We start from the raw sequence: 25,765 nt of genomic DNA, 5'->3' as shown, positions 1-25,765 counted from the left end.
TCACAAACGTCTCTCTTCTTTTGGGAACGTCAAACACCACGGAGGGATGCTAGAGAAGGATTTCTTACAGGCAGAGAAGCTCTGCTCCTGTTATCCCACACTCTGGGGCAACATGCTGCCCTTGGAGAAACCCCACACCCCAAAAACCGCTCCCAGCAGCAGCACACAAAAACTATTTTTTGTGAGTGTGCTACATGTTATAGCACCAGCATTACTTCCCCTCTCCTGCCTTCCCTTCCTTGCCTTTTCTTTTTCTTCTTTTTTTTTTTTTTTGTTTTGTTTCCTGGGTACCAGGTGCACCGGAGGGACTGGGATCAATACAAGACAGCACTTCTCCTATAAACAACACCGTATTAACAACCATAGGGCAGCCGTACCTGTAGGCAGGGATAGCACCAAATGTTGGCACGTCTATCCGTGCAGCTAGACTGCTAAAAAGAGGCAGCTCCAGTGGAAATGCACCTACTGTATGTGAAATGCTGGTGCAGATTTTTTTCTTTTTCCCTGTTTTTTTTTTTTTCTTTCTTTTTCTTTTTTTTTTTTTTTTTTCTATCAGTCTAACCTTCTGTGTTGATACATGAATGCTGGTACCCACTTAGAGGGATGCCAGATGATCAGTGCAGAATGAAGGTCCCAGGAGAAAGGCTCACGTGGTTTTCTCTGCCCCGTGACGTCACTAGCAGATGGCATGGGTACCAGCTCTGGCAGTTGGCATCAATGTCACTTTTTAGAGATCAATGAGATAGTGCAGATATACACAGATCTAGACTCCAGGAGACGATGCGACATTCAGACTGAAAAGATTTGGAAGGCAAAAAATGAAAACTGATTGTTGAATGAAATAAAAAGCTAAGGTAATACAAATAAAGATATATTTCAGTTGGTGCTGGGTGTGCATGCAAGTGTTTAAAGATACGGTATCATTGTCTTGTATTTTTTTTTTGTATGCTATTTACTGTCTAATAACTCCTCCTAACATTTTATTCTTCTGCTGCAATTGCATACTTTCATTGGTGTTATGTAATATTGCAAGTGTGTAGACAATACTGATAGAGTTAGTCTTTGACTGGGGTTTTTGTTTAGTTTTGTTCTATTAAAAAAGTCCCTGCATTCGTTTTGTTTGTCTCTTTGAGGACCGTGGGATCCAAGCTTTTGCTGCTCCCAAACTGCAAACAAAAGCAAAATAATTAGGGGGGGGTGGGGGGGTGGGAAAGGGAAATTATTTTCCCATTCCAGGCTGGATTCTGAGCACATGTGCAGGCTTGCAATCAGAATCTACGGACCGCTCCTGTCAGCGACAAGCTGGAGGGAGATGTCTGAGCCTTGCAGAACATAAACACTGCTATAGCGTGCAGGGAATTTTTCATCTCCCCACCACCACAACTGATGGGGGAGGAAAGAGAAAAAAAAAAAGAAAGAGAAAAGAAAATAAGAGAAAAAAGAAAATGAGTTGATTCTAACTAAACAAATTATATCAATTATAAATGTTGCTGGGAAAAAGGAAAAAAAGGTGTGTGAGGGGGGTTATTCCTAACTGAATACTTTCAGGGTTAGGTCATTCTGATTTTTGTCTTATGAATGTACAATTTTAATACAAATCACTTGAAGAAAAAAATTCTTTCCTTTTTAATTATCTTGCTAGCTGAGTAATTGGGGGGTGGGGGGGTGTTCATTAATTTTTTTTTTTCCCCCCCTCATCCACTCTAACTTGCTGGAGTTTAATATCTTGATTCATAAGGGAAGAAATGTGGAGGGGAGAGAGGGCAACTTTGAAACAAGTCCAAAAGTGATTTAAAAATATTTAACCATGAGCTAATAGAGATATGGCACTTTTCAATTTTAAGACCGCTATCGCTCTCATTTTTTCACCCAGGGGAATTCGGATTAATGAAATTTCTGTACTGCTTTATCATGTTTTGCATTTCTTTGAATTCCATGGTGGCAAGGGTTCGAAGGGCTTGTTTAAAAATAAGATAAATGAGCAGGGAGCTAATTGTAGAACTTAAATATTGATTTACTCCATTCTTATCTATGGGAAACGTGGCTTTGTAGTTGGAAGACTCTGAATGTTTTGTGTGACTTTAAAATTCTGGACAGCTTTTATTTATTTATTTTTTTTAAAATGCAAGCAAATGCAACTGGCATTTTATGCCAAAAAAAAAAATTATAAAACATTATAAAAAATACAGATTGTGCATTTATATATAGCCACACAGACTCTATGCACTGAGTGTGCACGCAAAGGCACGAAGGGCGCATGAGGATTGTGTGTGTAAGTCGGCAAACTTTAAAAATGGAAATATTTAAATATTGTGCTGGCATTCTTTCAGGTAACTTAAGATTATAGAACCATGTTAACACTACCGTTTGATGAGTCTGTTGTAATGCCAGAATCCCAGATGTGCAGAAAGTTTTCCCGAGAAAATGATGACCAAAAGCAAATGAAGAACCCAGAAAGCTTTTCGAAGCAGATTGTGCTCCGAGGAAAGAATATTAAAAGATCTCCTGGAGAAGACACAGAAAAAGAGGAGGAGGAGGAAGAGAGAGAAGAGGAGGATGAGAATGGTTTGCCTAGGCGAAGGGGCCTTCGGAAAAAAAAGACGAGCAAGATAAGGATGGAAAGGATCAAATTCAGGCGACAAGAAGCCAACGCGAGAGAGCGGAATCGGATGCACGGCCTTAACGACGCCCTGGACAATTTAAGGAAAGTGGTCCCTTGTTACTCTAAAACACAAAAACTGTCCAAAATAGAAACTTTAAGACTAGCCAAGAACTACATTTGGGCTCTTTCTGAGATCCTGCGAATTGGCAAGAGACCCGACCTGCTCACCTTCGTCCAAAACTTGTGCAAGGGTCTGTCCCAGCCAACTACAAACTTGGTGGCGGGATGCCTGCAGCTGAATGCCAGAAGTTTCCTGATGGGCCAGGCAGGTGAAGGTGCCCATCACACCCGCTCACCTTACTCCACCTTCTACCCCCCTTACCACAGCCCTGAGCTCGGCACCCCCCCGGGTCATGGGACTCTCGACAACTCCAAGTCCATGAAACCTTACAATTACTGCAGCGCTTACGAGTCCTTCTATGAAAGCACTTCCCCTGAGTGCGCCAGCCCACAGTTTGAAGGTCCCTTAAGTCCTCCCCCAATTAACTATAATGGGATATTTTCCCTGAAGCAAGAAGAAAGCTTGGACTACGGCAAAAATTACAATTATGGCATGCATTACTGTGCAGTGCCACCCAGGGGTCCCCTTGGGCAGAGCTCTATGTTCAGGTTGCCTACAGAGAGCCACTTCCCTTACGACTTACATCTGCGCAGCCAGTCTCTCACCATGCAAGATGAATTAAATGCAGTTTTTCATAATTAATGAGGAAAATGAAAATAAACAGTGGTCATTCACCTCCCCATCTAATTAAGAGCAAGCAGATGCTTGGGCACTGCGTAATTGGCACAACTCTATTTAACGTGTTTACTAGTTCCTAAAGTGTGTTTCAACTATTGTGGGGATTTACTATGTATTAATAAATCCTTTTTCCGATGAGTATTTTTTCCTTTTGTTTTTTTGTCTGTAAACACTGTGAGATTCTGTTTCCTCCCAGAGGTTATTTCCCCCTCCTTTCGTTTTCTTTTTCTTTCCCTCTTTGCTTGATTTGTCGAGCAGTGTGTCCGAACAATATCGCTAAAATACAAGCATACACACTGTGTAAAGTCAATGTCTATTTTGATTGTACAGTAATTATACAAATGCATGTTATTGAAATCAGATTAATAAAAAAAATTATGTATTTATAATTGGTAGAAAATATATATGATGTATTTGAGGAGAACTGGATTAAAAATATTCAGAACTTTAAAGAAATCTCAGAACTGAGATGGGCTTGCAATATGCAGAGGTGAGAGTGCAGCAATATTGAAAGCTATGCAAAAAAAAAAAAGGCAAACAAAAAAAATAAAACTGTTTTTTTTTGGGTGGTTGTTTTTGGATAATCTAAGGAAACCCCGTGATTGTCACTGACATTATTCAGCCTGACCTTTAGAGTGTTGCTGGCAGGGGCCACATGCTAATATTTTAGAAGATGTTGTCAAAATTTTGCCTCGGTTATTTTGACCATATTTAATCAGCACTTTTTTTGTATTATTCTGACCAGATGTAAAGGTTTGTTATAACAATGTATAATTGTGGTTTCTCACTACGTACTTTAAATGCAATTAAACATAGATGTTTCCACTTTTAAAATACATCTATTAGCTGTGATACTGTATTTTGCCTGATACTTATTATTTCACAGTACACAGCTGCCTTTGCTCTTGCCTACACAGCTTTCTCCCGTGCATCCCGTAGTGCTTGAGCCTGGAGAAGGAAATCAGGAATGGTCAGGGCAAACCTCACACTGTTTTCAGAAGGATGTGCTAGTGGTGTAGCAAAAGCAGATCCAGAATACGATAGAGGTAGCTGGGTGCTAAACTAAACGCAGGTTAGAGGAAGAAGGTAACTTTATAGCTTAGTGAAATGCCAAATTGCAGACAGGAAAGGAACCGGAGCGGATACATAGGCCACAAGCTGCCCTTCCAGCTCTGACTCATGGGAAGTGTAAGAACTGCAGAGATAAAGAGTCCCTGAACATTGTGAAACCTTGTTTTTCCTAACAAATAGCATCAGTAAGCTACAGATGTGGCTGCAACCCACATTAGTTCAGTGCCTACAGCCCCTCACAACTTAACAGAGCTGAGCCTTGTTTTCTAACTTTGCAGAGATTTCACAGTAAGCTACATGAGTGACAGAGTGAGTGAACAGTTGAGCTAAAAGCCAGCAGCCTTTAAACTTCTGAGTAAACAAGACCTCTTGATTTTGAGGGACAAATAACAGCTAGCTGACAGGCACTCACCTGAAGTACCAAAATGCTCTGCTGTGAAAGATCAGGGAATAATTTTGTTAAAAAACCATGTAAGATGTGCATATTCCACCTGTAAGTTAGAGAGCACTGAGTGAATCACAGCATGGGATGTAGTTTGTTAGTGACACATTAACCTCATGCCCCCACTCGAGTATGCAGGCTGAAAAAGAGGGGGTGAGCCAGTTTTTCCCAATAATTTGCCTAATTTCACAAGTGGGACTTGTTGTAAACAGTCTGCCCCATTGAGCATCACAGCTCCTTCAGGACAACAGCAGCTTGGCATTCGTCTCTTCTAAATGAGTCCAGGCTGCCCTAAATGCTGGAGAGGGGTCACAAGTTCCAAAGTTTGGATCAGGGTCTAAATGCTTCCAAACTTGCAGAAGAAGAGGGGCAGACATGGGGGTTTGTTTGACCAACGCCCTTTTTAGACACAAATATTAGGCTCAAAATAGAGCTTTTTGAAGAAGAGTCTTGAGCTACAGTTCAAGGGGTTTGGCTCAGGATTATCCCACTTTTCATTAGCATTAGGAACTGGAAGGTACAGCAGTTTTCTGCTTGGATGAAAGGTGATAGGGATCACTGTCAGCTCCAAAGCATCCCCAGGTTATTTGCAGCAAATATAGAAGGGGTCTGGGGAAAGAGGAATAAAATAGATAGCTTCTGCTATTATTCAGAACTAGCTATTATTTTCAATGCATGGACAGGTGAGAGGAGAGAGCAGAAAGGGGAAAAAGGAGAAGAAAGCACACAGTCCTGGGCATATAGCAGTGCAAAGAGACAGTGAGATAGATCACAAATGGGGCTAAAATAGGAAAAACTTTGAAGGGCGCACAGATGCACTCCCACCAAGCAGTGGCAGAAAACTTGTCTAACCAAGTTTTGCAAGAGGAGTCTCATCCAGGAGGCCGAGTTACCCCAGCCTCTCAGAGTGGTGTGTTTGGGAAAGTTAAGAGCAAAGCAAGGAGACATCTGTAAAGTCCAGTACCAAGGAAAGGAAATGCCTCCCACAATGCACTCAGGCACACAAGGGTGTTAAGACTTCAGGCTTTGCAATCCGGGGGTCTCCAGTTCTGTGGCCCTATCTTAACTCAATAGCTCATGGGCCAGTTCCAGTTTCCCCTTCTGGCAGCAGAAGCCAAGGGAAAGGGGAGGAAAAAAAAAAAAAAAAAAGCCAACAACCTAATCCCTGCCAGTTGGGATCTTTCTCGCTCACTCCACGACAGATGGGGAGGCAACTCACAGCCAGATTCCCCCTCTGGTAGCTCAAGGCAGGCACCACGCTTGCTCAGGGCATTGCAAATTGGAAAGCCAGTCCAGAATAAATAATGGAGCAAGTCATAGAAAAATATTGAGACAACATAAAAACTCCTGACATTCCCTGTCTAGGAGGGTGTGGATTATTTAGAGATGTGGAGGTAGGGGATTCCCCTGAGAGCAGGCTCTCTTGCACACCTTCTTTAATGCACACGGCAAACATTTCCATGCTCTTTCTCTGGCCAGGCACACAAGATAAGGTACTCTGAGTTCTGATGTGATTTATAAAAGCCTTTGAAGTCACCTTATTTTTAGGGAGCAAATCTGAGCATCAAGAAAGTTCTGGTGCTTTAAATTCATAGGAATAAAAGCCAGTGGGTTTCTTCAGCTGTAATCTCTACTTTATAAGGTTTGTATCCTTTCAGCCCCATTCACACAGCAAAACAAAGCTGCTCATTTCTGCCTGCCTTGTTCTCCTCTTAACTACCTTCACTTCCTTGAGGATAGAAATATGTAAAATAGCAACTGCTCCAGAAAAATTAGGTGAGAAGTTTCTATTCTCCCCTGTCCTCTAGCACAAGAGTAATGAAGCCTTCTGTCAATTTTAGAGGTGGGAACCACAAAACTCGCAGAAGAAAAGCTATTTCATAAGTGGTTTTGTAGAACATAGTGGAACTCTTTCCCATTTATTATTTCCCAGAGTAACATTTTAGTGTTGGGTTTTTTGTTTTTTTTTTTTTAAAGGCACTGTATGCTTTTATAGTATCAGAAATACACTAATTATTTAAGAATGGCTGTACAGGTTCAGATTAGACATCCATCTAACCTAATATCTTGTTTCCAAGATTGGGGCATTAAAAAAAAAAAAAAAAGAAAGAGAGATGGCCATAGATGTCAGAACAGGGTGAGGAAAAGAAATATTTGTTTTATCAATAAAAATGCTGGAAAAGAAATTAAACATCATGTTCTAGGACTTCAGGCAGCCCTGTTCAAGACAAAGATGTGCCCAAATTGGAAAAAGGGGTGGGAGGCAGGGTGTACACCCTTTCCTCTGAAACACTGGGCTTGCCAGTGACCACTGAGTAGGATGGACTAGGTAGCATTGGACTGTACCTCTGGAATCCTTCTCAAGAGGAAAAACTTGTCAAGAATAACATTTAAAACCAATGGCTCCAGCCCCCGCAGTCCTACAAGTCCCAGTGTGACTGCAAGGAGAGAGGGAGGGGTAACCATAGTTTTGCCAGAACACAGAGGAGATCTCAAAGATCCTCTGCATTACAGTAGGAATTCACTCATTTTAGGACACATCTTGGCTGTGGTCCCTTTGGGACTGTCTGCATTCTTTCACTTCATAGCTATCTGCACAAGGATTTCTAAAATGTGTGGAGATTGTACAGGCACTAAAATGATGACAGGTTTTTTTCTATGCTAACAATTCCCTCTCCCATTTTTACCCCTACTTTACTCCTCTTCTCCCCTTTGCCTGTAGGGCTCTCAAATGGCAGAAAATTAAGTGAAATGCCATCAATAAAGATGAATGAAATCCCAGTGAAACACACAGCAGAATCCTTCCTTGCAAAAGCAAATAGTACTTGCCTAAATTAAAAAGTAGCTGCTTGGCTTTGATTTTCAGATTGTGAACCTAATTTAACTCAAACCTATGGTTGTATTTTATTGTCCATACCCAAGGTCAAAGCATGCTTAATCCTGGTACCAAAATCCTACAGCCTTTGATAAACCAGTAGCAGAAATGGCACTGCTTCGGGCTAGATTATCAAGAAAGTAGCTCTCCTTAAAGAAAAATGTCAGCAATTTCCAAATTAAAATAAACCTCCAAACAAACAGAAAACCAAACCAACCCCCTCTCATTAATCTGGCTGTGGGTCTGACCCAGAGCTGAACCATGGCAGCAGGTTGTGATTTTGCTCTGGAGAGACACAGATCAGCGTGGTGAGCAGCTGGCACTGTGCCACCACAGAATCTCAAGGGCAGACCTGTCGTGTCTCACTGATACAAATCTAACTACCCTACACAGGGCTGCCATGCAGAATCGCACTCCCAAGCCCTCCTTGTCTCACTATCAGACCTGAGTAAGTTGCCTTGCAAAATTCTTGCACATTATGCCAAGAAGATGGCCTATTTTCTTGCAGAGTGTTCCCCCTTACCCCAGAGGATGTGCAAGAATGAGGTAGGAAAAGGGAAAGGAAAGCCAAATTCACAGACAAAAGAGCTCTGGGAGGGCGGGGGGAAGTCTCCTCTCTCTTTTTTTTTTTTTCCTCTTTTTTTTTTTTTCCTTTTAATGCCTGCAATGTGGTCTCCCACAAAGGTCATTACAGATTTGTGAAGAGATTTCCTCCCCCTCCTCCGAAACAAGTGTTTTCTTTCGGATGTTTTTTTGTCACTTTCTCCTTAGACTTCCACATTTATCCCTGTCAGAGCACTACCTGCATTATTCAATTGTAGCACAACGCATATGTGCAACATAACATACAGAAACAAGGCAGAGCAAGCTGTAGCTGAAATTCTGCACCATTTCAAGAAGTTTAAAAAAAATTTTAAAAATAAAAAATAAAAATTTGGAACAGTGATTTCTCATTCTTCTAGGATATTCAGTGTATCTTTATTCCCACTCCAGCCTAGGGACCACTGTACTTACTGACATTCTAGGGGTTTGCATATATTTTTCTTTTTGCATTTCTGTAGAGCATTACTATGTGTTTGGGCTTTTTTTCTTTTTCCTTCTTCAGGTTTTGGTTGGGTTTTGTTCATTTTGGTTGTTGTTTTGGTGCTTGTTTTTAATTGGAGGTGATTAATATGTGAAATAGCATTTTTCAAGCTGATGACCTTTCCTGGTCTGTAAGTATACCCACATGTAAAAAGTTATAAGTCGTGAAGTGCTTGGACATTCTATCTGCAAGTGAAAAAGATAATAACTGACTGAATTGGAGGACCTTGTACAGAAAGAGAAACCAGGCTAAGCCAGAGATTGTAACTTAAAATTTGTACTCTTGAAAGCAGGGGTGTGAGGACATGGGTCTGCTCTTGTTCTGTGGGAGTTCAGTAGATACCAGATGTGAATTCTAAATCACACAGGAAGCTAAACGTAGCATTATTCACTATGTTATTTATTTACAACCACATGAGCAGATGCATAATGCTTAGATGCAACTGAAATGATCTTTCTGTTGGGCAGACAGCTTGCAGACAAAGAAACTATCATGGGATCTTCCCTAGAATAGAGGAGAAAGCCCAAATGACAGCTAGTGGATATTTGGTCTGCACCAGGAGAAGTACAAAGAGGGGAAAAAAAATGTCTTGTCCAGACACAGAACAGGTCTCTTGCTAATTTTAATAACTAAGCAATTGAGATTCCATCCCCAAATTCTGAGGGAGTGTCCATGTCAGCCATGACACAAAGCCATTTCCCTCTGGATATTCAAAGAGAGCTACTCTTGTGATTAGCATCTTTGTTTTGATAACAGACATTTCTCTAGAAAAGTAAGTGTATTCCCCACAATAGATATAGTCACCATTTTGGTTCACTTCACAGCCCTCACTGTACACAAGGAGGTACACCTATACCCTCTAGGATGCAGATTTTGTGGGTCCCCATCAGAAAGTGAGGGAATCGTTTGACTGAATGCATGTAATTATATTAATTTTGATGACAAAAAGTCTCAAAATTTAGGAGTGTGATAGGACAGTGAATGAATAGACAGTCAGTATGTCCAGCTACCAGTTTCCAAGTGTTTAGTTACACAGACTTTCAGACAATGCATTCAAACTAGTCACAGCTCCTAACTCTCATACATTTTCATTATTTTGACATACCTAGCTTCTCCCTTGTTCAGTAGAATAGTAAAAACTTAAAGGGATAACCTTGTCCCCATGCCTCATCTTACACTCTCTTTGCAGAAGGTTAAGATAACAAACCCAAGAAAACAGAATGATGAACACTGCAATCGCAGAAACACAGCCCCAACATAACAAGTGTCCTGGGATGCAAATAAATGCCACCAGAAGTATGACCATGTCTTTCCTAGCAGATACATACAGTAACTCCATGCAGGATGCACCATGGCACACAGTGAAAACACAGGTAAAGGAGTTTTTTGCTTCTGCAGGGGAAAAAAAAAAAAAAAAGAGAACTTCACGGTCACAACAAATTTGGGTAATTACCTGCTCAGAGACAAGTATGTTACGTAGAGCTGGGGTATCAGCATGATTTGCCTGGACAGCAAGTGTGTCCCAGCTACAGCTCTGTCTATCCCCATGCTGAATGACACAGTTGCTTTGCACAGCAGGTCATCTACCCCATAACAGTTACTTCAGCCTTCATGCTGGATTAACAGGCACTTCACAACAGCTGAGCCTGAGAAAGATGCCCTAGAGGAGATATGTTGCTGTACAATACATCCACATCTTACTTAATCACGGGTTCCCGGCACCCTCAGGTACTCACACAGATGTCAGCATGTTCTGTAAGATGGTGACTCCACCATGAGTAATGGCCTCTACCACAGGCACAGCCTTATGGAAAAGCTCTTCAGTGGTTCATTTAAGCTGTGCCTAGTGGCCTCCATGAGAGACTAACAGTACGAGCTGCCTGAGTGCAATATCTCACTACTACTGTGGTCACATTCCCTACACTTTTTTTCTATCCACTTGTTGGGATGTGCCCTCCCTTCAAATTCAACACTAATCTGAGAAAAAAACCCACAAACTTATACACTAGCAGCATCAGTATTAATATATTAAATATGTTGTTAATGAACCAAGGCATAAGAGAAGATATTTTATACACTACCACACACATTTCTAGCAAACGCAGACTGCACATATGCACTCACTATCATTCTTTGCCTTCCTAAAGGCACAAATAGGAAGTAACTCCCAAAATGATGAGTTATTGACAAGGGAGGACTACACACAAGGAGGGATAACTCACATGCTCAGATACCCTAGAAGCAGTGTTATACCTGCCCCTTCTCTCCAGCAGGCCAGTATGTGTGAAGTTAGCAGTAGACAATACAGCTCCTTTGCTTAGTTCACCCATCTCACTTGTGATTTACCCCAGCAATATGTATATGTAATCTGGTCCCCGGGTCACTCAATTGCCATCTGATATTTTACTTTGAAATATCTAGAGAATTACTAAACAAACTCAATTTCCAATGATAATCTGGCAATATTTTTCTTTTAAAGGAAAAAATCCTCAGATTTCTTCCTAAATGTATTTAAATCTTACCAGTGAACATGATGCTGGTTATTAAAAAGTAATTCTAGAGAAATTAGCTTGCAGCTACAAAATTAATATAATTCATTTATTACTTGCAGCCACAAATCAAAATGCTGTTAACACTGCTGCATGCAATTTAATATGCACAGTAAGTTTCCATATGGCTTCAATTTTAGGTTCCCTGGTCACTACAGAGGCTCATTTGCAGTACGGTCTGTAGGCATATGAAGTCAGCTTGTACTTACTGGCAGAAAAGCTGTTCTAGATGGTTCCTACATCAGCACAATGCCCTAAACAGATTCAAAGCCACTAATAACATTTAGGATTATCATACCCTGTATAAGGCCAAAGAATACCTACATGCATTCATGGAATCACAGATTTAAACAGTGTTTACAAAAAAAGCATCCATACTCAGACTGCTACTAACAGTTCAGACTTCTGACCACAAAGGAATATTTTTTTTTGTAAATCACATAAAGATCCAATACCTCTTTTGGAGATGATAAGACCAAGGCATTGGAAATACACCACCGCTATTGACTTCAAAGCTTAAAAACAGCCAGCGAGCCTCATTTTTGACATATAGGTTGACTGCTAGTGAAGTACTTCGGGGGTTTTGCATAATGTCCTTGAAGCTGTGCATACACTGTGATTAGTCTGAACACCTCAACTGGATAAAGGCAGAATGTTGAACAACATTTCATTTTCAATATGCTTGTTGCAAAACCTTGACTTGTCTGAATGAGCAACAGTGCTTGTTCAAAGTTATCTCTCCTACCCTCTTCAGGCATTAAGACCATCAACTCCAGCAACACCAGGCTCATCATTGCCTAACAAAGCCCACTGAAAAGTGGTCGCAGTGTATTTATGCCCTTCAATTCAAGCCCAATTGATTAATTGCCTGACTGAGAGCAAAAGTGATAAACTCAGCCTTTTCCAAACAAGAGCAGTTTTCAAACACCAGAAGCCCACACCACAGCTCTAGTCACTAGACTACAAGCCCACTCAGGTCACAGCAATATTCATCACATCCCTCTTCTCTCTCTTGCTGAAAACCCTCCCAATGAAGTCTTTCTCACAACCAAAGCAAGATATTTCAAAACACTTTTGCTTTGTTGGATGTTTTCTGATCAGCTTTACTAATAAAATTGTCAGAGGTACCCAGTGTGCTTTTTCTGTAGCTTCAAGCAGGCAGCTGGCATCAGCTGTGGCATGGCGGTCAGCATGAGGTCACCAGTGAATAAGACCAGATTCTGAGGCACAGAATTCTCTTTTTTTTCCAATTAACAGCACTTGTGATTGAACCTTTGCCACTTGTTCAATAAGTCAGCAGCTGGTTTGGTTCAGCACTGTTCAGCTGTGCCTGGATTCCACTTACATCTAAGAAACCACAAGTACAGCCTCAGTCATATCCAAACTCAGAATAAGAGGGTATGAAGCTGGGGTAAAAAAGAGGCTTTCACATCCTGAGACTGAGGTACATTCAAGTAACAGCCTCAAAGCACCTTACAAAGATATGGACACCAACCAGAACTAGGAGGTCAAGCTCAACAGATAGCCACTGAGCTATTCAAAAAGAATGAGAAGGCAGGAGATGAGGGATCTTGATGACGGTTATTTATCAGAGACACCTTTGAGGCATCATTAGCTGTCGGTTGTTCAGAGTGGTTGATGTCAACAGAACCCCTCACCTGGAAAACATCTTTGTCAGATCTCTCCTGGGCAGCAAAGGCATTAGCATGCCATTGCAGTCCAGCTAGCCACAGATGGGAGAAGCCATCAGAGATCAAAGCACTAATGAAGCTAAAGCCCTGGTTCTGAAGAGGTTCAGTGAAACAAGTCTCTGATCTAACCCCTTCTAGGATTTCAGGTTATTTTGACTAATTTCTAGCTGACACTTTTGGGACAACCCCAGGCTAAACTAGTGTGAAGGGAGACAGATGGAGGGAAGAACAATAGAAGTAGGCAGCCTATTATGACTTAAGTCCTACTCTTCCTAGCACTCCTGACATCAGTAAGTCTTGTCCACCAGAAGGGCATCATGACAAAAAGCAGGCTCACAGAAATATTCCACTACATTCACACAATGATTTCCTGAGATGGGAGGGAGGAGGGAGCTGCCTTTATTTTAGTACTGTCAACTGTTAGTACAGAGAGTCTCTTTCTGGTGCGTTATGTTCTCGTGAGCTGGCAGACCTGTTGGGAATATAATGAGGTCTGTGCATGCACCTCCTGGTGTGATGTTTAAAAACTCCATTTCTAACAACTTATTCCTCAGATGCTCTCCTGATTTTCTTGAGGCGTAAGGACCAGTTGACTATGCAAATGAAAGAAGAGAATGTAGGAAATGAGTTAGACACAAAGGGAGTTGCTGGCAAATGCCATTGCTTCCTCGGGGCATAATGGTAAGAGACAGCTGCTACTGCCAGCCCAGAAGCGGTAGCTGAGGGGGTTAGCACAGCTCTGTTGAAAATCTTTAGTCTGATGAATAACTAGGCAGAAGCTGCCTATGTTTACGAGGCAGGACCCCCAAACCAAGATCTCCTATTCTTGCTCTGCAGTTCCCCATTACCACCCGCTGTAAACACGCCCGGGGGTGATAATCAGGGATTTTTGTAGCAGTTCGCAAGTGCATTGTCTGAAAGTTCTGTGTAACAGGAGAGGCAAGACAGGAAATTGACTGCGGGGACGTGAGAAGCACAGTCCTTTACTACTTCTAAAGGTGCTATTGTAACAACAGGGCTATCGGGTTTGCAGCAAGATGTTAATTTTCTGGATCAAATATTTTGACATATGAACTACCTCCATGACCATAGAATAAATCATTCTGCAAATATTTAATCACTGTACATGATACTCTGGTTTTATTTTTAATTTCCATTATAGAGTGATTCCCTTAAGTAATTATCACAGCAGTTGTAACTCTGATACATTTATTTTGTCTTTCTGCCCAATAAATGGTAGCAGAGTACTGTAACTGATGTGCATACATAAATATTTTAGGACTTTGTGCTTCTTAAATTGTTTGGCAATACTTATGGTAGCCAGTAAATACTGATACTTCTCTTTTGCCTCCAAAAGAATCTGTCACTTGGAGAACTGGCACGATGCTTGGAGTACCACTTTACAGAAAAAAATAACACAAATGTTTATTGGTAGTATTAAAGGAAATGCTTGGTGTTTTTCAGCTCTGAGCAGAATAGCTGTCTGGAGTGCCACATGTTATGATCACTACACAAAGAGAGAATAAAAATGCTTCCACAGGGAACACCCTCATTACAAGCAAGGGAGAAACCAAATCTCTCAATATTAAATGATTTCCAAGCATATATTGTATATATTAAAACCAAACCAAACCAAACAAAACCCCCGCAAACCCCAAACAAACAAACAACAGCAAAACCCAAACCCAACCAAACAAAATCCCCACAACCTAATCGGAATAAAGATGGACACTTCTGAACTTTTCAGAGCCCCTAAAAAGAGTAAGTGGTAAGCAAAAAGCACGTTTCTGCTTCTGCTTCTCCCTCAGCACTTCCCAGGAACTGTTATAAATCTCAGCTGAGGCTAGCATGTTCACCAACAGAAGGCTTGGTCTCCAGGACCTTGTTTACAGCAGCTAACCCCCTTTAGACACACATTGAATTTTCTCCATTATTAATGAGGGCAAGCATGAAAATTTTGCATTAAATGCAAAGTTCAATATATTCCACACTTCTACTCAGCAACAAGGAGAATCATCCTGCTTTTACAGCATTCCCGATTTTTCCTCCTCGCTCTTCTCCTCAAAGCAATTCACAGTTGTGAGTTGGCATCATTACTGCTGCTATATGCATGAGAAAAGCCAAGATGAAATGGTTGCCCAAAAAAGTCATGAAGTGAGCAGAAGCCTGGTGACCTACCTCCTGAACTGAGCTGAACCCAGATTCCTTCAACCAGATTTCAGACATATGACTGAGCTACCTTGGCTTAATGGCTGCCATGCATCAGCTGAGCCCCAGTGAAAAGAGTTTAAATTAGCCTGTGCTACCCTACATTTGCAACAGCTCAGCTGCTACACAGGAACTCATTAAGCTATGGTAACTTGCTCAAGTGTCTGAGACCTCAATCTGATGCTTTACCCAGTGGCCCACATAACTGCCCAAATCAAGCCTTCTGCCTCCATGCCAATATATATCCTGAGCCCATCTTTCACAAAGTAAGGATGTGCCCAAGAAAATAAGCTCAGTCCAATTTTCCAGTGAGATGTTTCAGAAGATTTGTTCAGATAAGGAAAGATCCCTCAAGGATGTTTTTAATTCTTCTCTCCCTGACCTAGATGTGGACAGAGCTCTCCACAATTCAAATAAACTCCAGGGATGGTACTGGAATTATCTTTCTGTCTTTCTCTTCTCTTTCTTGTATGTTTCCTATTTGGGCACACCAACAACGATTACACTATTCATTAATCTTAACTGTTGTAATTTCTTCTCCTTATGATATCCTTAATATCTTCTCCAAAACACTTCAATCAACTGCTTTTTCCTTGAGGGGAAAAAAATATCAAATAAAATAAAATCCTCCACAGAACCCTATTTTCACTAAACTGTGCTGTCTCCTCCTTCATTTGGAAACCCAGTTCCAAACTGTCTCCATCCTTGTCTCTTCCTCTCTAAACCATCTGTTCATCTATTGTCTACCAGAAATACAGTGCAGGAAACTTCAGTTCAGCTGGTGCCGTGTGAAATGCACATCCTGATCCTTGAGCCATATCCCTCTTTTTGGAAAAGGGGCTTTTACTCATTCTTGCTTCCTTCTTTAATCTCTCTTTTGGACTATTATAAATGTATCATTTAACTCCAGTAAGCATTTTAGGATTCAGATCACATTAAATTGTTATGCAAAATTAAATTACATTTTATTGTTTTGCATGGATTTCTTGTTATTTTGCAACCTGTAATATCTACCAAGAGAAATATCTGTGAAGATAATTAAGTCATATTAAATGCAGAGCAAAAGCGAATATACCTATATTCCTGACCCAGTGTACCTCACTATCTCGAGTTTTCTTAGTCACTACTTTAAACCTTGAGGTAAGTGTTATCTCACTATTCTGTTTACAGGTAAATAAAAATGGTTTGAGCCAAGAAATTTTGGGCATCTATAAATCTGCTGTGATAAGATTTACAAATTGGCATGAAAAAGCAAGTCACTTACACAACCACAAAGTCATATGTTGGAGGCAGTAAACGTAGGGAGAGCAGTTACTCACAAACTCACCAAGGTAGCTCAACAAAAAAGCAGGCTTGTCTTCTCCCATTTGACCATGACATTATCATAGCAACTGCAGATTTATGCTGTAGCACACAAGCATTGATTATCCGTGAGCTTTACCCCTGAATACACTGCAGCGCTTTTCCTATACTTGTGATTCCTGAGCTCACGAGCAGCCAAGGTCAGGCATGGCTTCAGGAGTACCTCCCAGTGCGGATAGCTGAGCTGTGCTAGTACAGCATCTGCTAAGAAATACCCTTTCCTGGCTGAGGGAAGAAGTAGAAAAGGGGAGATTGCTCTAGTTGTTTTCACCTGGTTGAGTTGAGACCTTGCTGCCTTGTTTAGCCCAGACCCACCAGGTGTGACCCTAAAGAAGCCCATTGCCATTATCATCCTTTCATGTCTCTGAGGAGATGTTTGTTACTATTTCTTTATGAGGTGATGTCATGGATTTAAGGGTCAGTCTGTCTGTTAGGGCATTGTGCAATCTCTCTACTACCCTACAGGAGAGCCAGGGGGCAGATGCTAACAGTCTCAAACTGGGCAGCAATGGTCAGGGAAGAGCTGGTCTCAGGCTTGCCTGATATAGACTCCAAATGGCCTTCCCTGGTGGCAATTTGTTCAGATCATTGTTATGTTTTAAAGCTGTGTATTCACAGCAAAACCTCTGGGAAAAGACCATGAAAATTTTACTCTTTGGCATCTCCATGAGCAACTCCATACTTTAGCTCAATCAGTAGCTGCTAGAATGATGGAGGAAATGAGATGCAAATCCCTTTCAGCAAGGGGGGAAAGGGTATCTGTCCCCAAGTGCTTATGTCTAGCTTCCCTGCCAGGAGCTGAAAAGCAAACAAATGAAAGCAAACACATTTTATACTTAAAAAATTAAAAAAAATATGTGGCAATTAGGGCAAGTTCCCCAAAACTAAGAAGCATAGAATAACTCAACACTCTAAAAAATTACTGAAGACAAAACCAAATGTATCCCATTGCATTTTTCCAGAGCTAGGAAGAAAGTAACTAGTTCATAAATTCCATCAGGAGCTTGGGGATTTTTGATGGAATGAGTTTTACAGTTTCAGAGGAGACTGCTTTGCTAATAATTATGTAACAGTAATTAAATCTGAAAAAGGCTGTACTCTAACTATGTTGATTTATTGCAGCTCCAACAAAGTACTCCTAGAGTGTGCTTTGGAGCGTGCACCTCCTCCCTCCAGTTTTCTTTAAATTCTCACAGAGCACTGGGTCACAGATGGTCTGAGATGCGATATTTTCCCTATTAAATTCCTAATAATCTTTTTCCGAGGCTGAGTCATGGAAGCCTGGGGATTTCTCATTTTAATTAGAAGGTTTAAGGAGCTAACTCTGTTTGAAATTTCCTCCTAGGAGATATGGGTGCAGGTGATCCCATTCAGAAGAATGACACAATATCAAGGCCAACATCTCATTTCCATATTAGATTACAGCTAGTTTGGCATAACTCCTGATCTGGATGCTGGTGATGTGCCGCCTGAGCAGGAGGCACGAACTTTTACCATTTGAAAACAGGATTATTTCAGGATTATGTCTGAGGAGATTTTAGGCTCTAGCTGGATGTTTCCTACCCTACCACAACGCTCCATCACCCTGTGTAGAAACCATTTAGAAATGTGAATTATTTATTAGCCTGATTGAAGCAATAAGTCTGTATCAGTTGGGAAACAGTGGTGTTAAGGATGCTCATACAAAGAGATTTACCATATTGTCCAAAGGGCTCATCCTCACAGTATTTAAGATATTAGTGTTTCAGATGGATTTTGTCTGCAAATGTTATAAGCTATATAAACAGAGCATTCACCCAGCAACATCCTTTATGTACAGCTTTAGCATTTGCAGTACACGAAGAGCAACATCCCACCCCTGCCATCCAAAGGAGGTTATTCTTAGGCGCTCATAGCTGAGTTTGATCATTTGTAAGAATGCCTGTTGTTTAAGAGTTAGTCTGGTGTACTATTCACATGTCCCTTGATAGTCTATTGTGAAAAAAAAAAACAACAAACCTGCTTCTTAGAAGACAGCTGTTGAAGTTTCATCAGCCTACACTGTGCAGCCAATTCCTGTGCTTTAGGAAAATAATGAGCGTCTCTTATTCTTCCAGCATGGCATGCAGTTGTCAAGAAGTCAGATGAGACATTATTTGCCTTTTGTAACACCAGGTAGCTTCTCCATTTCTGAGAGACAGAAGTGACTTTATTTGGGCAGGGGGGAGGGGAAGTTTCACCCAGTCTAAGCCGCACCACTTAAAAGTGCTAAAAATAAGATTTTATTGGAAGCAGTACTGCAGTATATAGACTTGGCTGTGAATAGAAGAAATAACCTTTTCCACATTAAATCCTGCCAGTAGTCCCATCTCTATGGATGGGTTTTGGTGAGCCTGAAGTTTTAACTTTGTAATGCATTTTAAAAAGACTCTGCATGCAATGGTTCAAAAGTTTAAGTTGGCATAAATTGTTTAAAAGTTTTAATTTCTGTATGTTCTATGTATTCTGTATATGCAATTTTTATACCCTTTGTTGCTGAAATGTTGCAAAGATTTGGGATTTAATTTAATGGTAGGTATTACTCTATTGGGTCACAAGAATAAAATCCCCCAAAATAGTACTTTAAACTCTTTTCCAAAGACAAAATCTAGGGGAACTAAGGGGAATGGATCCAAGCTAGAAGAGGGTAGATTTAGATTAGACTCTAAGGAGGTGAAACACTGGAACAGATTGCCCAAGGAGGTGGTAGAAGCCCCATCCCTGGATGTTTTTAATGCCAGGCTGGATGTGGCTCTGGACAACCTGATCTAGTGTGAAGTGTCCCTGTGCATGGCAGGGTGGTTGGAACTAGATGATCCTTGAGCTCCGTTCCAACTCTGACAATTATGTGATTCTATGAAAATCCATCCTTACTGCCACACCACAGTCTGAAAATGCCCTACAAATAGAGTTACTCCCAGGAAAGTGCTAGACTGCTTGAGGGACAGGAAGAAGACATGTTGGTAACAGAAGCATAGAGTAGTCCAGGTTGGAAAGGGCCTCAAAGGTCATCTGGATCATCTGGTCCAACCTTTTATGGGAAGTGGAGCCCAGATTTGTGGAAAAAAAAAAAAAAACAAACAACCAAAACCATAGTAAGAAAAGCCAATCCTTGCCTGGGATATAGCAAGAAAGATGAATTCAATTAGCCCCTAGATTGCATGTAATGTTTTGTATGTGAAACCTCAGCGAGTGAGCTGTAAAACCAAACATTCTTGTACATGTCTGTGGGCCCAGATGATGATGTGAGAATTGGCTGCATTTGTCCACTCTCTTCGTGATGCCTTTTGTGAAGCCCAGAAAGGAAGCGGCTGGCAGTGAAGTCTCTCAGCTGAGGGTCAGCAGGAAGCATGGGCAATGACAGCTTTTTTTCTGAAGTCAAATTTCCAGCTCTGTCCTCTGTCTTGAAGGCCAAAAATATGAAAACACAAAAAAGGTAGATTTAAACTGTTCTGTAAAACAAAGAGTTAAAATGGCAGATGAAATCAGGTTCTGTAATGAGTTGAAGGAAAATGTCTCTCCGAGTTCTGATTAATGACCAGGGACACCTAGAGCTGCTTTGCCTGTCTCAGCAGTACATGACTGGTGCAGCAGGGTAATGTCTAATAACTAATCTTTGACACTAGAATTAAGTCATTTTGCAAGAAAGCAGGTCATTAGAAGCTAAATTGAATTATAAGTAATACTATCTCTATGGAGGATTGTAAATTAATTGGTTTTTAACAATAACATTTCTGTATTTTATTAAAGCGGTGTAAGAATTCAGCGAAGAAAAGAATGTAGCAGATAAACAGGGCAGGTGTTGATGATGCAAATGAAATAGATGACAGATGGTTAGTAGCACGATCACTCACTGTGTGTGTATAATGGATAGAGGTAATCAAATTCCTTTGTGAATTGGTGACTTTCTTTACATCAAGAACTTTAACTGTGCTGTGCTTATATGGCTTCTCCTTAAAAATTAACTCCACTCCTTGTCATTATCTGGAGGTGCAAGACACTCATATTTGCATACCTTCAAAAACAAAAGCCAGGCGTGCAAATAAAACCCCACCTGGGTGACCAGCTACATTTGCAAACTGGTCACGGGACTCTGAAGAAGTCTCTGCCATCAAAGAGCAGCTCACTCTCCAAAGCAGTCCAGGTGGTGTCAAATCCATAGGGTTTTCTCTAGCCCTGTGGATGAACCACTGGTCTGACTCTTACCCCAAAAAGTGGGTGCTGTCTCCCAAGCCCTAGTTCATGGTCCTGTCTCAGAGGAAAGAGGGAAGTTAATGCTGCAGCAAAATAACATGACTGTTGCTCACTGATAGGTATTAAGCTCAGCTCAGTCCACCACTGCTATACTGATTGCTGAGGGAGATTTATTTCATGGCACCACACAGCAATACCTGATGGTTTGACCTAGACCACAAAAGAAAATTACTAGGCTCTAAATGCACAGATATCATATCATTATATATCCACCATGCACACAGGCAAACACACCCAGGGGAAAAGCACAGAACACTTGAGACATCATTTACTTTACAGAAAGATGTCCTTATGAGCTAAAAACACAAAAAGGAAAAATAATTGATCAAGGACCATCAGGATCCAGTCTATCAGCAGACCAGTTTCCTGGATAAATGGGCTGCTGATGGGGTAGATGGGAAATGCTGTCTACACACTGCTCTTAGCAGTCCACTTTTCATCAAAATGAAGCCATGGCTTTTCTGTGGCAGCACAACAATGCTGGAAGAACTACTGCAAGATATCTCTAGGATTACTGATTAGGCCAGGTCGATCTTACCTCAGGACTTACAATTACAAGCACAGCATGGCTGCACCAAGCTTTTTGGTGGAGTAGTGTTGTCAGGGTCTCATAGGGTAGCATAAAAAGGCAATGGTCTTTTTTATGGTGATCTAGCAAAACACTCCGAGCAGGATCTGTTCTGATGAAGCACCTGCATTATGCATCCTTTCCTCACCCTCAAAGAGCAGAGGACATGGCTTCAAGGGAAGAGAAGGGTGGTGGGATCCTCTGCAGCATCCCTATGTTAATTCTACTAAACAATCAAAACCTCTTCTAAACTCTACAACTGCTGATACATTTGCTCTAAAGCTATAGAGTACTTTCAGGAGCACATTGTCAACTGCTTGTACCCGTCTCTGTCACCAGAAGCCTGAGCCTGGTTAAACACAGATCACTCACCATGCTTATGGAGAGCTTAGCAATATGATGTGTTTCGACCAAATTCTAAGACATTATGGAGATGGGTGTCTCACTGCACACACAGAGCTGTGTACAGCATTGGAAATCTGGACAAGATATTTGATGGTTGTCTTAAATCTGTTACATTTTACTGAAGCATGCAACTTTTTTCATATTATGCATATTTGTTCGTGAAACCTTGGGTGCAGAAAATTAAGATTAAGTTAGCTAACTGTCTCGGTTTGAGCTAAGGACAGAATGAATTTACCCTAAAGGAGTAAATAAACACTCGCACAGAATTGGAAGTTAAATAGAAATACTATTTACAAAAGTAAACCAAACACAAAAGGTACAAAGAAAAAATGGATAAATATACATATATACATACTCAGAATCAGCCCTGGCATAGCCCCCCAGCCTAAGCCCCACATTAGACCTCAGCTAGGCCTCAATGATGCATCAAAAATATCCCCCCAGCCATCTAAACCTCCCCCCCTGTGGTGGGTTGAAAATTCCCCCCCAGCATTAAATTTGCCAGTTGGAAGCAAATGAAAGCTGTATTTACAAGCAGAACTACAATCTACAATGAAATGCAATGAATATGCAAAAAAACTATACAGCATTTACAATATTTACAGGTATTTACAATTAATAAACAGCAGAAGAATCCCCCTGCCCAAAGACCAGGGGAGCTGCCACAGCTTCTCCCTTCCCTGCCTGCTTCCCTACCCCTCCTGTACACAGGAGGGACAAGAGAAAATAGCAGAGTTGTTGTTGTGAATACCAGTCACAACAAAGCAGTGCAGCCAAGGTCAGTAAATCCAGAAGAAGCATCAGCCAGAGCTGAAGAAGTGGGAAAAAAAAAAGCAAGCTTGTTTTGCAAGCTAGATGTTATGGTAGATAGCTCTCCAATGGGATGGTTTAGAATGATCATTATTTTCCTTTGTACACCCAGTAGTGATTTATTTACATTCTACCACTTTCTGTTCAAGACCTGTGAAAAAAATTTAAAGGCATAACCTAAAACTACCACACACACCCACATTGGGTCTCACTGCCTCCCCCCAAGATAGGCCCAGAGCAGAGAGGCAAGAGAGAGAGCAAGAGCTGGCTGGGCAGTATACTGCTTAAATAGGGAGATACAGGAAAAGGGAATAGAATAACAGGTTACAATATCCTGTGTCCTCCCCATGGGACTCTTCAGCCCCTGGAGGACTTTTTAATCTCTATGGTAGGACAATTCATCTCTGACCTACAACACTAACAGCACCACAGAAGGGATATTTTTCCACTATACCTCTTTGTAGCAGACCATAGTTACCCAGTTTCGCTTACCAACTCCACCCTATATGAAGTCAAAGAAAATGAGCCACACAAGTGTATTTGTTTGAATCTACATGGAAAAGTGATGCAGCCACCTTGGAACAGAAATACATGCAGTTTCTTTGGCTGTTGAGAATGCCATTGTAGCATCAAGGAAGAAAGCACACATGGTGCACAGTAAATATTTGCTAAATATCAAGAATTCTAGCAAACAACTGAAGGAACTGGGGCCATTTGGTTTGAAGAAGAGGAGGCTAAGGGAAGACCTCATCACTCCCTACAACTACCTGAAAGAATGTTGTAGAGAGGTTGGTGCCGGTCTCTTCTCACAGGTAATTAGTGGTAGAACGAGAGGGAATGGCCTCAAACTGCAACAGGGTAGGTTTATACTGCACATTAGGAAAACAAAAAATCACAGGAAGAGTGGTCAGACACTGAATAGGATGCCCAGGGAGGTGTCTGAGTCACCAACTGTGGATGTGTTTAAAGGTCATTTAGATGTGGTGCCTGGGTGTATGATTTAGGCACAAACTATATAGAGTGGGGTAAATGGTTGGACTTGATGATCTCAAGGGTCTTTTCCAACCTGAATGATTCTGTGATGAGTGCACTGACATACATGGACGCTAAGGAAAGTTTGCTACAATTTATACTAGGGAATCACATTAATTCTCTGTGTTAGATGGCAGAACATGTAATCAAATACCTTTTGTAATATACCAAGAATACAGTTCTTGACGTTGTTCTGGAGCAGAACATTTTCTCCCCAAAATCTACATCTACACCATACTAAAATGAAGTCATAGCAGGTTGGTGTATCCTTAAAACCGGGGAGATTCATGGACAGTCTAGAGATTACCATGTGAAACAAAAGACTGGAACTACGTTCAAGACCCTTTGATGTTAAAGTTTATTTATGTTGTATTTCTGGTTTATGATTCTTTAATATTATACAACCCTTATTTGGTTTATTCATGTCTATACTTTCATCTGACACCTGCAAACAATTTAACTAATTTATTAGGGAATTCAATTATTTTTCTTATGGGGAAACTGCATATTTCAAAAAGGAAAGAATATGTCATTATATGTCACAGAACCTTTGTGTTCTTAAGAAAACCATGCATAAATCCTTTAATATCCTAAGCATTTGGAATAAAGAGCATAACTGTTACTGAATTAATAAAGAAGCCATTTAGAAAGCATTTTATCACTCCCTTTAAATTATATCTGCTTAGACCTTTACATTATATCTGCTACTGTTGTTTCTTCTCCTTGTCAGCCTTGCAGAGATAAAACAACAAAGAATGATCTTTGGATCTTTCTTTTTAGAAAGCAAAATTGACAACTCATTTCAAAATACATGGGCACTGTGTTAACCTCAACTTTATGTTAAGTCTAACCTGGATCAAAACGTTGTGGTAGAGGAAAACGTAGCCTGTTACATTTTCACCACTGGTGATGGTAACAACTAGAGAAGGTGGTATTTGGACTCTTGGGTGGCAGGATGAGGTTATAAGAGTGTTTCTTATCAAAAAGACATTTAATACAATGTACACAATGCAGAAACTAAGAGGGATCAAAACTGCATGTAGGGAACATGCTCACAGTATTTTTATGATGAAGTTTCTGAGCAGACGAATACTTTACAATGTCTGAGGTTAGATTCCATACAGAGGTACTTAACTGTCTTATGCTTAACCTGTTGCTCACAGGTAAATGGGAAGAAAAACACCACACCAGACAAATACAGTGTATGACCAGAGGTTTCTACATGGCTGTCAAAACAAACAAATATTGTAGATTAAGATTCTTGTAACAAGCTCAGGTCCAACTCCACGATAGGATCCAAGCTCAACAGAAATAAAGCCAATGAAGCATTTGACTATTGCCTAGGTTAAAGTAGAATTTTGCCATCACAATTTTGACAAATTGCTCTGTGGTCATTTTATACAGATGAGAGACCTTAGAATCACTTCTCACCTGAGTAAGAGTTCTCTCTTGTGGGGTCTGGAACTGTCTCCATGCTGGTCAGAAGCTCCTTTAGGAAGCCACACAGTTAGCTCTTCATAATCCAGGATTCACATTTCTGCCTTGATTGTTAAACTCACTAAAATTTGTGGAAAACTGCATGCTTAAAAGGAATTTAAAAAAGTAATATTAATAGATTTCAGCTGCTCCCCCATTCTTGGGGTCATTTTGACAAAGTTACAGATTCCCAAAAGCTGACAGCAGGCAACATACTACAGAACTCAACCACACAGTTCCTATGTGTTCTAGCAACTACGCTACAGTCTCTCAACTCTATTTCCTTACTTTTTTGAAACCACCACAGAAAACATTTATGGATGAATATGTTATGTCTCACCACCTTACAGCAGGTCTTGGGGAAGGGAGAAATATATCATAGAATCTTTTTTGTTGGAAGAGACCTCTAAGATCATCTAGTCCGACCATTAACCAAACACTGCCAGGTCACCACTAGAACATGTCTGTCAGCACCACATCGACTTGGTTTTTAAATACCTCTAGGAATGGTGGCTCTGC

At 40.8% G+C, this 25,765-nt stretch overlaps 1 protein-coding gene across 2 annotated transcripts; it reads left to right on the top strand.

Annotated features, from left to right (window-relative positions):
- Window positions 1-646: 646 nt before the first annotated feature.
- Window positions 647-4,237, top strand: NEUROD6 (neuronal differentiation 6). Of its 2 annotated transcripts, none has more exons than XM_068156890.1 (2): window positions 647-854; window positions 2,331-4,237. In XM_068156890.1, exon 2 carries the CDS (start codon window positions 2,352-2,354, stop codon window positions 3,363-3,365), a length of 1,014 nt encoding a protein of 337 aa, XP_068012991.1. In that variant the 5' UTR covers window positions 647-854; window positions 2,331-2,351; the 3' UTR covers window positions 3,366-4,237. The 2 variants fall into 2 exon arrangements, with proteins under 2 accessions (XP_068012991.1, XP_068012992.1); XM_068156891.1 differs by lacking the exon at window positions 647-854 and adding an exon at window positions 1,242-1,510.
- The last annotated feature ends 21,528 nt before the right edge of the window (window positions 4,238-25,765 follow it).

This window comes from Melanerpes formicivorus, unplaced genomic scaffold (assembly GCF_026170545.1).
Source record: "Melanerpes formicivorus ecotype bairdi unplaced genomic scaffold, bMelFor1.0.p_v2 SCAF_35, whole genome shotgun sequence".
In the NCBI taxonomy this organism is placed as follows: domain Eukaryota; kingdom Metazoa; phylum Chordata; class Aves; order Piciformes; family Picidae; genus Melanerpes; species Melanerpes formicivorus.
The sequence above is the reverse complement of the archived record's forward strand: the minus strand, read 5'-3'. Positions and strand labels throughout refer to the sequence as shown.